The sequence below is a fragment of the Salarias fasciatus genome, chromosome 23 (assembly GCF_902148845.1).
Source record: "Salarias fasciatus chromosome 23, fSalaFa1.1, whole genome shotgun sequence".
Lineage (NCBI taxonomy): Eukaryota > Metazoa > Chordata > Actinopteri > Blenniiformes > Blenniidae > Salarias > Salarias fasciatus.
Genome location: NC_043766.1, coordinates 12,888,255 through 12,904,859, shown reverse-complemented (window position 1 = coordinate 12,904,859; position 16,605 = coordinate 12,888,255). Strand labels below are relative to the sequence as shown.

Sequence of the window (16,605 nt, the reverse complement as noted above, 5' to 3'; positions counted from 1 at the left end):
ATTAAACTGAAAACAATATATTAATTGCTGGTTATGTCCTTGATCTGTCAGCTCAACAATCTGACCAAATTTCAATCCTTTTCTCGATGGCTGTCACAGCTGCAGCTCATTGCAATATCTAAGAATAAAACAGTTTGTGGTTCACTAAAGGTTTGAGAAAGACACAAAGCATCTGTCCGTGTGACGCATCTGAATGGAATTGTCACAGAGCAGCCTTCATAAGCATGATTTAAATATCATAAATGTGTAACTAATGTTATGACAGCTTACTTTTTGATGCTCCAGAAATTGTGATTATTATGGACACTGCAAGGTTTCTTTTTCCCTTTCTTTGTTTAAACACCATATAAACAGTGTCACATCTTGACAATCAGACCTTTTCATCAAATAGTCACCCGAAGCTTGATGTGACTAAATGTGACATTGGGATTAGTGACGGAGTGAAGCTTCAAGGGTTGCCTGTAATCTGTATCTGGGGCTGAATCGCGATCCACTCTGTCTCAATTCTAAAAGAGATTATAAAAGTATAAAAAGAAAGCAAATAAGCACAAGTCTAATTTTTGCTGGCATGTCACAGCTCCTGCCAAGTCATACTTGAACACGTTTATGAAAGCAAAGCAGAGCTTAGAATAACTTCATTTTAAAAAGTTGCGTTTTTTTTAGCACCTACAAAAAAACAAGAGAGAATCTAGGTTTTTTTAAAACATAACCTGTTGCGAGTAACTTTTATATCTGCACAAAACATACCAAGAAATAACTTGATTAAAGAACAAAATGGAGATCATGCGTGGCTTCTGTCATGAGCATCTATTCAAGCCCTTCTGGTCTTTCAAGCCCACCATCCAGGAAGAAGAGACTCTGTACTACCTGTTTTTGATTATTGCAGTAAAATTATTAGCCAACATTACATATCAGCTTTATATATTCTAATCAGTCAGTCACCACTCCACTTGAACAGCACCCTCAAAACATAAAGTCACCTTTTTTTTTTTGAACAACCTTCCTTTCCTATGTTGATGTTTATCAATATTTCTCAATACCAAAATTTGAAACCTTATATGTATCACTTCTATCTTCTATACCGTTTTATCCAATTATATGTCAAAGGCGGCTGGGTTCAACCCCAGCTGAGTGTGTGTGAAGTGAGAGTCCACCAAGGACAGTTCACCAGTCCATCAACAGGAAAACGCGATTACGCAGACACACCACTTTTCACATAAGGGCAATTTTGATTCACCGGAGGAAAGCAGATTCCCCAGAGAAAACGCACAAACTCAACCCTGAAAGGCTCAAACCATGACAGTCTCAATGCCCAATGAGAGTGTTAACCACTACAATGTTGTACAGCCAAACTTCATTATATTATTTTGTAGCATCCTTTCTCCCAGACAATTTTTAATCATATTGAGTCTCATTTATTTATGTATTTATTTATTTATTTATTTAGGTAATGTCAAAAGATTCTTTCTTCAAATTACCATTAATTATGGAATTCCTATAGTTATTTGTGATTATCCACGTTTGAAGTGCGTGTTTAAAATTCTGTTATTTTTCATTTCAAGGCAGTTTTAAGGCCATAATGTAAAGTATTTCTTACCAGAGTGTCTTAATTGGGAATCTAATGACCACAAAGAAAGAATCTCCTTTTTTAACTTTTGTATTTAGTATACCAAATTAATACAATGTCTACGTGAAATACAGACATCACATTCAAAAAACTGCCATGTAGATCAACTTGTCTACTTTAAAAATACATCTTAAACAAAATGCTTTAACAGTGTGATCATGAAACCAGGACTTAGAGGGAGGAAACAACTTCTGAGTAAACAAACAAAAAATACAGTTTTCAAATAAAAAGTGCCATGTAGACTCAGTTAATATAGTGTTTGCTTCAAATAATGTTTTTCAAATGAAATGCCATGTAGACCCACTGGACTACAAAATAAAAAATATAAAAATGCAGCTGAAACAAAATTCTCTAACCGTGTGGCCATGAAACCAGGACTTAGAGGGAGGAATCAACTTCCAAGTATCAAGAGAAATAAAGTAACGCACTGCTTACTTTGAGAGATTCATTATATTGTGCCACTCTCTTATGCTCTTTTAAAAATAAAGAATAATACTATTTGTAAAACAGTCATATTAAACCTAACTTCAAAATAACAGCAATCTTTGACACTGGTGAGAGATTTGTACTTCATTTATGATAAACAGAACAGTCCCAACGACAGACAGTGACAGTAAGATATTTGTAACATTTTCAAGCTTATAATGAAGAATATAATCTTCATAATTCACCTCAAATGCTCAGAGGTGAAAAAATAATGTCCCAATGACAATAAAATGAAATGGAAAAAAAACCCACTCATTAGACATGAGATTCAGAACTGTCTGAGTTCTAAGTTCTCTCAACCAATTTATTTTCTTATAGACAGAGAGATAACTGGTAACCCTCACCCTAATTCTGAGATTAATCGTGATTTAAATAAATGAATCTTTTGACAGCTCTACATTAATTAAACACAATTTACACTGACAGCAATGATTCATTCATTCATTCATTCATTCATTCATTCATTCATTCATTCATTCATTCATTCCTTTTTGCTCTGTTTCTCAGTTTGTTTCCAGACAGACTTGCTTCTGTATTAATCATCTCTTAAACATTTGTTTTGGCAAACAATGCTGAGGTGATAAGTGAAACTGAGTAATCCTTTTAACCAGCTAGTGAACAATGAAAAGCACAAATAAACAAATTAATCACACGCACAGGAGAAACCTTATGCAATTTATAACACCTTACTGCTATTGTAACTGCTCATAAAACAGCTTAACCTTCCCAAAATGCCTCCCAGTATTACCATGAAATCCTGATAAACAGCAGCAAAGAAGGTACAGGTTTAAATTAAAAAAGCAAACGTGGGCCCTGGAAAGCACAAAGGTGCCACCTTGTCATCAAAGGATCACATGGAAGACTGTAACCCAACAACAAAAAAATAAAAGCTAACATAAGGACAAGATTGATGTCTGAGGCAAATTTCTGGCAAACACCTCAGACATAAAAGCCAAAAATCCAAAAATTACCTTGGTTTGATTCAATAACTCTCTCCAAGAAATGTCATAAGTAAATGTGGTTTTAGTTGCAGCAAATGCATAATTTTTCAAAGGGAAAAGAAAGACTTGAAAATAAATGGCAACATCCTCGACATCACAACCACAAAACTGCACAGCTCACAACCAAGTATTTTATGACTGATGGTATAATTAAAGTCTGCCCAAAAGAGACTGGGCGGTGTTTTCGGTTCAGTGTGCCTCTTTTGTTTTACTCAGGAAACTCTAATAGTACATGCTGAAGCAAGCAGAGAAAACTCAGATGCAGCAGCTCAGCACTGTTGGCCACACACAGACGCAGACTCAGACGTCTGAGACTCTGACTTCCAACAGCGCACCAGGACAAACTGCAGTGTCCTCAGCTTTCCCAGGTGTTCTGCAGGGTGATTACCCAATTTATTTAAGAATACAAATAATGCTATTTGCACACATGCATCTATCCAACTATCTGTCCATCTCTGTAACAGTTTGTGAGACGCAAGTTCGGTGTACACTGGAATTTGAAATACTGGTAAAAGATGATATCCATGCTAAATGACTTCCCCCAACACATACCTCATTGAGGAAGAGGGCAGAGGCCACTGACAGCCTGACCTTTAGCCTTGCAGCTTGTAATTCAGATCCTCTAAACATTTGTCTGGTTCAGACACATTTACCACAGTTAAAATGCACAGTCTGCTGTGTCAATCAAACTCCCTCCTTTTACCTCTTTGTCCTGTCTTTATGGTGAAGACGAGACATGCGAGTGTCTTGCCAGTTGTGCTAACTTTCACAAAACACATAGACACAACAACCGAGGTCTTCATTCTGAAGTGAGAGGAAAAGCCTTCTAGTAGGAAAGCAATAACCCTGTAAAAGGCAAAGCTGGCCCATACTGTGCACAAAGTAGTGTGCTCTTACACAGTAACAGAACTATTTTGATCATGACTACTGAAAGGACTGCAGATATCCGACTCTAAGCCAAGAGTGTCACAAACAAATGTTCTGCATTTAATAATGTACCGGTTAAAGTTACTTCATTGCTTCTTTCACAGTGGCCCTTCAGCACATTCAATTTTCTAAACAATGCAGGCATTCTCATATTGAGAGAGCACAGTGTCACAGGAAAACTGGCTCATGCACATCTATTAACCAGCGGTGCCACAATAATAGCATCATTAACCTTAAACAAGGATGTAATACCAGCAGTAATTTCTTTCAGAGTGAGGATAAGAAGTTGTAAAGTTATACGGGCATATTTTCAAGACCAGTTTTCACATTGAACAAATCTATTAGAAAAGTCTCATGTCAAAGCTTTGTTCCATTGGGTGCTCCCAGGACTCCCGACATATACTTTATAAGAGGTAATTATGAACGTTTATGTAAGGGATAATTGGAGATTTGAGGATCAACGTCTGCGTGATATTTCCATCCATCGCTCTCTCCTTGCACAAGAATATGCAAACTCCACATAGATGATCCTGAACCAAGAACTTTGTGGCAGCTTCTCATGAACAGTCCACTCTTTGATATGAACCTATAGTTCTCAAATACTTCGTCTTTCATTACAGTTACAAACATTAGGAGAAAGTTCAGCTGCCTGACAAACCCTGACATCTTGTAGTCCCACTATAATGTCTGCAGGACAAAAAACTCAAATTACACATTACCCATGTCAGAAGTGTGTGCTTAAAATACATGTACAATGTCTTTTTGGTTTATCTTTCCAATGAATCTACTCTATCACCATTAACTAGAAATTAGTTGGCATATCCAGAGTGGAATGGGAATTGATCCTTTGTTTTGATCTGTGTAAGTTATTCAGAATATTATTCAATAATTATTCATTTATCAATGATCAATGACTGTTCATTGGTCATAAGTTAACTGTAAATCATAACTGCAGCAGACAGGCTCCTGTATAATCCTACAGACCAGTCCTTGAGCAAAGCTTTGCCCTACAAACCTTACATGTGTTTCAACTAAACCGTACATGACCAGCTTACATCGTGGAGCACAGTAAAAACACCGCCTCTGGAAATCACAGCCAAAGTGAGGTCATGCCATACTGAACCATGGGAATGCTTTCGCTTTGGCATCAGGTCTATTAGGATTTAAAAGTAATGTGTTCCAAATGACTCCACCAGACCCTGAAAGTATGACGTAAAACAATGTAATCAAAAGAAATGGATAAAAGAAGAAGAAGAAGAAGAAGCTTCAGGAGAAGAAGAAGCTTTAGCTGAAAATGTTTCCTCAATAATAATAATAATGTCTAGACATAAATCTGAAAGGCTGATTTGAGGGAAGTCCTAACTGGAGGGTCAAAAGTAAAAACGCTCTTTTCAATGTGGTTAATACATCAGTAGAAATGCTGACCAGTCAAACCTGATATGAAACACAGTATACGTACAGTTTGTGTGTAGCTGTATAGCTGGCAACAAGCAGCTGGAAACAATCCACTTGGATTGCAGGGTAGTGAGTTCAAAATGATAGCTCTGACATGAAACCCAACTTATTTTGCACAGTTATCAAAAAGCTTCATTGTGTAATTCATAAGCAGATTTCAGAATTCAGGATATGCAACACGGCTCAAAACCCCTGTAAAAATGAATTTACAAGAACCAAAACATGAATCTGACAAGGTAGCCGTTGAAAAATTCCTTGAAATATCGTTTTACAACATAAGGCACTAGTAGCAGCACTTAACAAAATCACCTGAATTGCCTAGGGTGCTTAACTCTCCCACATAAATGGACTTGGGGAGACTTGGAGCTTATGCCCTGGACACATGGTAAGAGTTAGAGGCAGGTCAGATAAACATGTCTGGCCCAGAACATGAAAATCTCACTTAGATGTTTAAAAGGTATTTTTTCCTGACATGCAACATAAACTGCAAATCCAGCAGACAATGATTAAATTGTTTCCTGAAGACAGCTGTTCAGAGATTCTTTTTCAATCAGAAAATTTAACAGTATTTTTTTTTTTTTGTGTAAATACTAAGGAGCAGCTTTGTTAAAGAAATTGGAAAAACCAAAAAACGTTGACGGTTTAACCCGGTTTGTAAGCAGCAACACAATTCTCCTCAGCAGTGTTTTTAAGTACTGTGAATATGTTGCCAGAAATTTCATAACAAAACCAACAGTATGACGGTGATCTGCAGAAAAACACAAAAGAAACAGTAGAGTGGTGTTTCATCTAGAAGCACCGTATTGCAAACAAATATAAAGCAATCTGTTAAAAGGGCAGTGCTGTGATTTCTAAAAGCCATCCTGTTGTATGACATAATACTCATACCTGTAAGATCAACAAAAAGGTACTTACTGGGGGGAAACCCTGCCCATCCATACAGCTCCTGGACGTGTAATTCATTCAGCCAAATAAACCTCAGATTTTTTTTTTACCAGCAACTTCTGCCTTAACACTTTTCTACTATGCTCAAACAGTTCTGTTAAAGACGGAAACAAAGTCCAGCCACAAAGGTTAAGAGGAAAGCCCAGACAGTCATTTCAAAGAAACCTAAAGGTCATACGCTGGACAGATGAAAGTGCAGGATAAGGCTCAGACTTCAGGAGGGGAGGGAGCAAAACCTGAGTGGAAACAAACCGAATATGGTGGGAATTACCAAATATTTGACAAATGACTTCTTAAGAGGTCAGTCACTTGACTGGATTCATGTCAGCTGGTGCATTTGAAGGATATTACTTCCTGGCATCAGCAACACTCCTATATTTCAGTAAATTGCAAGCAACAATAAGAAAAGACCATTTCTGTTGTGTTAATGAAAACGCCTAGAGCTGACAAAATCAAAGACGTGAGAAGGTGAAATCCTAAAATGTAAGGACTACTTTAATATTCCAGTTTAGGTTTGTTCATGCTTTCAACACATAGACACACTGTAGTCTGCCACGGTCCTCGCTTTGCTTTTAAGTCTCCCAAGTCTCCACTGCTAGCTTTCTTTTGGCATTCCTGCCTAATAGCATCATTATTGACTCTGTCCAGTTAAACGCAGGCTCCTTGTAATCTCACACGGGTGGGGCGGTTCAGACAAAAAAACTACCGCTCTGGAAAAAAGGAAACAAAGAAAAAATGGGATTGTTGAAAAGGACACTGAATGCCAACAAAGGGAGCTCTGAGATATGTGTCTTTGATCTTGCAGAGAAGGTAGAAGGCATTCAATTATCGCCCCATCCAGGGCTTTGGTCCATATCTTCTTAAGATGACTGGCAAAGTTTAGCCTGTCAAGCAATCAATGCAATGGAACCAATCTCAGCAGCACGAAGCTGAAACAACCACTGGAATCCAAAAATGTTGGAACAAAACTCCAAACAAGATGTTACTGATTGATTTCATTTGGAAATGTCACAAACTTGAGTCTCAACATTTTGATGTAAGCAAGCTGATGTTGTGCAGACATCAAGTCGCAGTGTTCAGTGTGTGCGTGACTCGGTCTTTCTCTGTGTGGCCTGACTTTTCCCATGAAAGGATTCCCTGCAGGCAGATGATATTAGGGAGTTTTATACTATGTTATTGCAGTATGTCATCACATCAGGCATTTTTTAAGCCTTTGGTGCATATTTTCTCCTTGAGAACAATCCTATTGCAATAACAATTATGAACGCAGATGCAAGACTATTCAACACTTAGTTGAGTGGCCCTACAGTTTTTCAGATCTCCCACATTTTTAGCATGTAATACAATAACAAACTAAGTTGTATTGCATGACATTTAATTTGTAACATCATCAGGTCACACCAGTGACACACAGAAGACCAAGCAAAACCATTCATTACTGGTGTTTTGTGTGAATTTCATTCAAATTTAGCTTGCATTTCAAAATAAATACTCTTTCAAGGAACAAAAGAAGATCTCGGTGAGTACTGGTCATTTATTTGTTGTGAAATACCAGAAAATATCAGAGCCCCTGTTTTGAAGTTAATTACATAATATTATATATCATCGCGCGATTCATGTTCTAATTAAAAAGAATAATTTCCTACAAAAAAAACAAACAAACAAGATGCTGCAAATGATATCACTGAGCATGCTAATGCAAACGGATCACTCACTCATGTAGTAAGTTTTTGTGTTACATCAGGTTCAAAGTGCTTCACACAATCAGCCATGTTCACTCATTCACACATAAGGGCCAATGGAGCCTCCATGAAAAAAGCATGGTTGCCATTTGGCAGTTTAATGTTTTTCCAAGGGACATTTTTTAGTGCAAGGTCAGAAAAAGATGCACATCTCACAGCTAATGCTGAAAATGGGAGAGCGTCTATCTGCTGTACCTCATTAGTTGGGAGATGGTGACTATGAACATATGTAAATGTGGTGTAGCATCTGTTATAGTTTTAAGCTGCTGAATGCATTTAGGCCTCAAACACTGAAAGACCATATGCTGTACGATGAAGACTATGCTTGCTGAACAAAACCCAAAGGCATAAATAACAACCAACTGCTGAGGAGTTTTTCTGCTTCTATTGAAAAAAAATGGTGAAAAATCTCCTTTTCTTGGAATAACTCGGGTGCTGATTTCCTTGTCTCGACATCTTAGGCTGAATTTTAGATGGTTGCGGAAACGTGCCCGTTTCTCTTTCAGGCTCTCCAATACCCGTCAGGAAACCGTCAGGTAAATAACAAAATACCTCCCTGGTCTTTGGAAAAGAACCTTTGTTTTGGATTATAACTTGGAAAGACCAATGAACCTTTTTGGACTATTACGCGCAAGTCATGGATTACAATGTATCAAAGACTTCCGGGTATTGGAGCGCCTGGAAGAGAAACGGGCACGTTTCCGCAACCATCTATAACTCGGGCGCTGTTACCTCAGTTGTCCAACAAGAATCTCATCGTTGTAGAAATTTACTGAAAGCATCAGCTGAACATGTTTGCTGTAGAGAGCAAGTGAAGAATTACCAGGAGAGAAATGTGCCATCAAATACTTCACTGACAGTCTGAGACTTTGCAGCTAAATATTTAATGAAATTTCACCTTTGCGTGGGCACATTATAGGTTTGCACTTAGAAGCACTGTTTTTGTTTTCTGTGCCCCAAATGAAGAAAAAATTCTTACAAAGTAAAACCATCTTGACTCATCAAGTTGCTCCAGCCACTGAGTTGTTTTACATCAAATGTGAAATGTTGGAGGTTCCAGTCAACACAACTGAACAGAATCACCATCTTAAAACTTTCTAACTGCATGTTTGTCAGCATGGTGAGTGTGTTAGGATCTCCACTGACCCAGGGCGCTGGGCTCTGACCCATCTCCATCTCACCCAATTAAACACTCCCACAAGAACACACACACACACACACACACACACACACACACACACACACACACACACACACACACACACACACACACACACACACACACACACACACACACTCAAAGTGAGGTGGCATTTACAAGGATGAGCATGTGCTTGTAAAGACGTCAGCAAAGTTGTGAAAAAGCCAACATTGAATCTTGGTGGACGTAAAGTACCGGTAAATTGTGGCCACAACAACACATTTACTTGTCACTTAATAATCTTAACGCATTGTGGGCTGTTTTCATTAATGGATAATTGGATAACAGTACATGTTGGAATTAATGCTGGGATGAATGCCACATTGCCTGCCTTGGGAATGGTAGGAGTGTTATATAGTGAAATAAAGTTTATTTGGCTGTAAACTCCCAAATAAATGTTCCACAAGTCCAGAGAGTATGTTGGTGCTACAACTTTGACTTCTATAACTAAATGAGTATCAGCAGACCGTACATTACTCATCAGATTCTAAGGTGTAACAGAGGAAAATTGTTCATGTGTGTATTTGATACACGGTCACTATCGGACTTCACTTCTACTTTTTATGGAGTGAAAACTATTTTCAGAAGTAAAGATGGTATTCTGACTTTCAACCCCACCACAGTTTCACTGAGAGTGTTCACAAGCTGTGGTACTAAACACACAACCCCTATACCTCAGTAAAATGACTTGTGAAGTATCTTCTTTCTTCCTCTGTCTCCCTGGAGGATGGAGTAAAGGGGGGGAGGCTTCCTGACTGATCTTCCCACACATGCCTGACCCCAATATCCAGGCGTCCTCCTGACACTTTTTCTTTCACATGCACACACACACACACACACACACACACACACACACACACACAGCGCACAGAGACACAGATAACATACACAGCCTCTGATGTTTACTGTGTCAGATTGCAATGTAAATAAAAGGGTGAGTTCTGATTTATAAAGAGCCAAATAAAACAGGAGGAGACACGTTATCACACTGAGTCGGAGGAACAGCGGAGAAAATGGATCTGCGTCCGAGAGAGACATACCCCGAATAAAAATCCTTGTCCAAATAAAACTGATTCTCTTTGAGGGCCTCAGGGAAATCGTTGGAAAAGGGCAAAAAGTGAAACAGAGAGGCAGGGTAAGAGCAACATTTGGCAAAATGTTTAGCTGCCCTTGCTTGCAGGGCCAGCAGTGTGCTGTGCTAATCATTCCTCCATTCCCCAGGGGTTTTAAAGAACACATTCTGACATCCTCGTAAACGTTTTAAGAAGCAAACAAACGTCACTTTCAGGTGAGGAACAAACACAAAGATGTGACTTTTTTTTTTTAGAAGTCTGCACAGAAGGTCACAGCGCATTGTGAGGTTTTAATTATTGCCCATAAGTAGAGGTAAAATTTCCTATAAAGTCCAGTTTATTGTTAAACACATGTTACAATTAAGGTGCTCTTTCACTGAAGCCTTGTTCAAGGTGCAGTGCATCACTCCTCTGCAAATGATCTCAGAGCTTTTTTCCCCAAGAGGCACGCGGTAACGATTTCATCATTTATTTCACTTGTGTACACTAGGCATATTTTTTACTTGAACATAATTATTATTCTAGGCACAGAACTGGTAGAGTAATTTACCGATTAAAGAAATGTGCCTCATAAGAATTTGTGACATGCCGAAATTTAGCAGAGAGAAAACATCTGGAATAGGAATCTGTGTCTTCACCACAAAGATCACCTCTGTCCATTCATCTCTTCTCTTCTCTCCCAAATCCCCAGCATCAATCTGTCTTTGCAAAGTAATGCAAAGAAAAGTTTTAGATTAAATTAAGTGTACTTTTAATATATTGACAAAGTAGAAAAGAGAAGGCCCTACAAAACTGATCATGAAACATGTCTGGCAGGATATTTTACACACTTTTCAAAATGATCAATGATAGAAACTGCTGCTTCGTATCTTGCTGATGATTACAACACAACCCATCATCTTTCTCAGATATCCCTGTAGTGTCTCTCTCACCTTTGTCACTACTTTCCCTGACATTTGTAATATCCATTATAGTGTCTGAGTACAGTTTCTGAGTTACATGTGCATCCTTTGAGCAATCTGCTGCAGGTCTGCTCTCGGATGGATAGGATGTGCATTCTTAGATGTGGACACCTTCTATTCTTGACCTCAAAAGCAGCTCATCGAAGCTGGATATGACTGAACAGTTGTTTGCACTCCTGGTTGAATCAAGGTTACAGCACTGCGTTACTGTCAGTGCAGATGTGTTCTGTGCCGGCAGTGGTTAAACAAGTTTGTGACTGCAAATTTCAACCCCTGGACAGACCAGATATTTTGACTGGTGTCATGAAAGCCATCCTACCCTTATCCCCACCGCTGTGACTGTCTAGCAAAAAACGCAAACCCCTGATTTTGCCTCAGGTATGGCAGACAGCGCAGTGCTCTTAGTATGTGTGGTTAAGGTTAGCTATGAGTAAAATACAGATACATTACTTTCTTAAAGTGATAATAGAGTAAATGTAACTTTGAAAAGTAAAATTCCTGCATATCTTTGCAACATTACAGGTTAAGAGTAGGTAAGAAGCATCCAATATACAATGAAATATTAAAAAATCATTTTAAAAATCAAATTACAAATGTATCTTTCATTGCAAACACAAATTTCCTATTGCATGTAATTTAGCTACTGTGAGTACACTTTAGACAGTCTATGTAGTCATAGACATGTCTATCCTGCACTGTTGTTCATGACTCCCTTCTTCGCTCATCCTGTTCTTCATTTTTGCATTGTGACATTGTGCCTCTGTCCTCGGGTTACTCTAAATGGCTCGACATTTTGTCAGTGCATTACTGCTGAGCACGAGAGAGCACAAAAGGAGTGATGATAATCATCAAGCTGTATTGCAAACCAAGAGCCCCACACTAACCCTGGCGGAATGCTAATGATAGTGACGGCCAGGCTGAACATCTGTGCGCGCCGCTGCAATCCCCAGGAGTCTCCTCTGGAGGTGTGAGGGACACTGGGCTTTCAAAGGGGCGGACTGACAGCAAACTATCACATTTCTCACTTTTCTGCCTGATTTCTTTTTTCCTCTCTGGGTGCAAGGAGTAAACTTCAAATCAACACAATTCAGGCACACTTGTGGGAATTAAGTAAATGATGCCATATGAGTTAAATCTGCGGAATGAAAGTGACTACTTTCACTTAATGCCATTACCTGGGTCATGGAAGGGCACGAGAGCAAAGTTATACAGAGGTCTCTTCGGTCTGCTGAGGGAGGTTTCCAGGATCTTGGATGCGCCCTCGATAACCTGCACCAAGTCGTCGTACATGGAGCCGGTCACGTCAAACACAAACGCCAGGGTGGATGCGCCCTCCGGGATGTCTTCTCTCGTGGTGGCGGCGTCCTGCGCGGCGCACAGAGCCGCTGACAGCAGCAGCCACAGCGGCGCGGCGCTCATCTCCGCTCCCTGCTGCAGCTCTCGGGTCTCTAGTTCGTGCCTGTGGAGAACTCAGGGGGATTCTGAATCCAGACACATCTGCCTCTCAGAGGTCTACTGAGAAAAAGACTTCATAAAGTGCACGCGCATCTAAGTAAAGCTGGATACGAGGCTCCCCCTTTTGCGCTGTCGCGGTTGTTGGTGCGCCTCTTCTTGCCTTCTTGCGAGCTGCTGCTCCCAGCTGCCGCTGAAAAGTCTGTTCAGTCAGATTTGCAGAGTCAGGAACCCTTGTTCAGCTCTGTCATACAAAGACCACCTCTCAGCTGGTCACAGGAGTCTCACAGGCAAACTTCGTCCCCATGCGCCAAGCAGTGCTGCGATTGGAGGAGGCGTTTTTTTTTTGCTTTTTTTTTTTTTTGGGGGGGGGGGGGACTCGAGGTACACTGTGTGAAATTTAACTTTATAAAGTCACGTCACCAAGTTAGAACAAGAACCACGGCGTTTGTCTCATAAACAGGGTCTTGGTGGATGGTTTTGAGGTTTTCCATTCTCTTAGCAGTTCACATGTAAACAATCTTGCCTCTTCACTAATTAAGCACAAATTTATTGGAGTAAATTAAATCAATTCTGAAAAAAATAAAAGCATAAATTGCAAGGATGCCAACTATAATGAATGTATGCTCTCAATCGCATCACTGTCTTTTTAACAGCCAAGGAACCGTTTTGTTCAGTAGTGAGCTTTTTGTGTTTGACTGTGGAAGATGTAATGGTTGTTCCATTTAGTGCCTGTCACACAGATCTGCTCATGCTTATACGTTTTAAATATTAGTTTGACCCTAATGTAAACACACAGTTCACTCCAACAGCATGTTTTGTAGAAAGCAAACAGTAGTTCTACCTCTTATTATTATTTCCTTTACCCTTCTACCCTTGTAATGATACAAGAGTCCATGCACATGAGGGCTCCTGGGAAATACTACTGTGGTTGGTCTAAACGTATAATGTAAACACACAAATCCTCTGTGTGTGTGTGTGTGTGTGTGTGTGTGTGTGTGTGTGTGTGTGTGTGTGTGTGTGTGTGTGTGTGTGTGTGTGTGTGTCCCAGCTCCATACTCAACTGACCAAGCCACTCCAAGCCGCAGTCTCGAGTTGGCAGCTCTTAAAATGTTCATTTCCGGTGCTGGGAATTAAACAGGAACGGAGCAACGGCGGCCTGACAGCCATTGGGGAGAGTTATATCGCCATCTGCTGTTTCTGAAGAAACCTCGCACTGAATTATCTCTGGAAATGTTGCAAACAGAAGGCACAATAATCAAAAACAGTCTCACAATAAGAATTTTTTTCTTATGACTCAGTAAAGACGGATGTTTTGAACTGTAATTTGGTAACTAGATTTCCATGGACCTTGGTTCCTTGGACTGTTGTTTCAATTGAAAAGTCTTGATTTATTACATTTAGAGTGAATCACACTGGTGAAGTATGATCTGAATGATATAATAGAAACAATTAAAAAAAAGAAATGTAATATAACTCACTTTATTTGAGTGCTGCAGAGTGAATATTTAGATATTTGAGAACTTTATTAGATTGATCTCTTTCAAATTAGGTGAGTTTCTAAGCCATTTTTGGTGTGTTATCTATTCTAAACATAACTTGTCAAAGAAATATGTTTTACAAATACTATCTTTTTATGATAAATTTACTAAATAATGCATGTAATGAGACTTTTTAGCCCCGTGTGTTATCTCATGAGCCATCAGACTGATTCTATATCTCTCCAGAAGGTTGAGGCCCATATTATAATTTCCTGTGTTTAAGTCAAAGGTCAAAGGTCAAAGGTCAAAGGTCAAATTTATTTATATAGCACATTTAAAACACAGTAGCCACTGCCCAAAGTGCTGCACAAATTTTAAACAAGCATTAAAATATAACATACAAGAAAGAAAGAAAGAAAAAGAAAACTATTTAAAAGATATTAGGCACAGTCTGGTTCAGGTTGTATTGAAGGCCAATGTGAAAATATGGGCTTTGAGCTGTGATTTAAAAATTTCAGTCGAGGAAGCAGATCTGATGTTCAGAGGGAGACGGTTCCAAAGCTGTGGTCCCACAACTGCAAAGGCTCTGTCGCCTCTGCTCTTACACATGGAGCGAGGACATACTAGAAGTCGCTGGTCACACAACCTCAGGGCTCTGGCAGGTGTATACAAACACAGCATTTCTATCAAATACGAGGGCGTTAAGCCATTTAGAGATTTAAAAACAAGCAACAAGATTTTAAATTGGACTCTGAAACAGACAGGGAGCCAATGAAGAGACTGCAGCACAGGAGTGATATGATCAACACGCCTCGCCCCTGTCAGGAGGCGGGCGGCTGCGTTCTGTACCAGCTGTAACCGACGCAGGGAGCAAGCAGCCAGACCAATATACAGCGAGTTACAATAATCCAAACGTGATGTAATAAACATGTGGATTAGTCTTTCCAACTGGTCGGAAGGCAAATAAGGTTTAACTTTAGATATCAGTCGTAGCTGGAAAAAGCTTGTTTTAATCACTGAGCTGATCTGTTTTTCCAAGCTGAGTGAGCTGTCAATAGTAACTCCTAGATTTTTTACAAGAGGGCTGCAGGAAAATCCATAATCAATAGTAGGCCCAGGTTTACCAAAAATAATCATTTCTGTTTTGTTTTCATTTAAACTTAAAAAGTTCAAATTCAGCCAATCCTTTACCTCCTGGAGGCATTGCTGTAAAGATGAACGTGCATTTTCAGCCTGCAATGGCCAATAAATTTGTACATCGTCAGCAAAACAATGAAAAGAAAGCTGATATTTGCGAAAAATTGACCCAAGAGGCAACATATAGATGGAAAATAGAGTGGGGCCAAGGACCGAGCCCTGGGGGACTCCACATGTTAAGGGGGCTTTAGCTGACGAAAATGAGCCGAGGCTCACCGAGAAGTACCTTCCGGTGAGGTAGGACATAAACCATTTTAGGACTGAGCCTTTAATTCTAACGCAGGATTGCAGACGATCTAATAAGATCTCATGGTCCACAGTATCAAAAGCTGCGGTGAGATCTATAAGCACCAGGGCTGCAGGGTGGCCAGAATCAGTTATTAAAGGTGCATTGAGGAGTTTGCACGTTTTATGCGAAACAGCGCCCCCTGCAGGCCTTGGGCGTAATGCAGCTTAGTGAAACACTCGTGCCATGCACGGAAGAGGGGGACTCCTTCCTTGTTCTTTAAGTAGCGCTAGTGTAAAATTTAAGTTTCTTTTGCCTGGTGGGGTCTGTGCAGGAATTGTGACAGTGCTAGAAGCTGGTCTTTTCTTACTTTCTGGAAGATCCATCCTCAATACTGCTCAGTTGTTGCCCGATAAGCATCTGGCGGAGTAATGGCGGACAAAACGAAACTTAAGGAAACCAGGTCAGTGGGAGCACGCATTACATCACATCATCTCTAATTCTCCCCCAAAGAATTCTTGTGCCAGACTGTCACTGCAACTTTCAAGTGACAATTTAGTGCTGTTAGAGGTACTTGCAATTAATATATCAGGGCACATTGAATACTTGTAACATATTTATGGTGGAAAATAAGTATTTCTAAAGTTGAAAAACTCCTTAATGCACCTTTAAAAGCAAGTCATTTAACATTTTTAAAATTGCAGTTTCAGTGCTATGATGTGATTTAAAACCAGATTGGAATTTTTCTGTTAAATTATTTGAGTATGATATTTAAGTATCAAATTAATTTATCTTTATCTCAACCAAAGACATTTATTTCAATAGCTGAT

The 16,605-nt window shown here is 39.5% G+C and overlaps 1 protein-coding gene across 1 annotated transcript in view; it reads right to left on the bottom strand.

Annotated features, from left to right (window-relative positions):
- hmcn1 (hemicentin 1) overlaps positions 1-12,826 on the bottom strand; it is a gene marked incomplete at its 5' end in the record, with an annotated part of 97,012 nt that extends 84,186 nt beyond the window's left edge. Inside the window, one exon of the mRNA XM_030083666.1 lies at positions 12,595-12,826. Coding sequence (XP_029939526.1) covers positions 12,595-12,826 — 232 coding nt within the window. The remainder of the gene's footprint in view (positions 1-12,594) is intronic.
- Between the last annotated feature and the right edge of the window lie 3,779 nt (positions 12,827-16,605).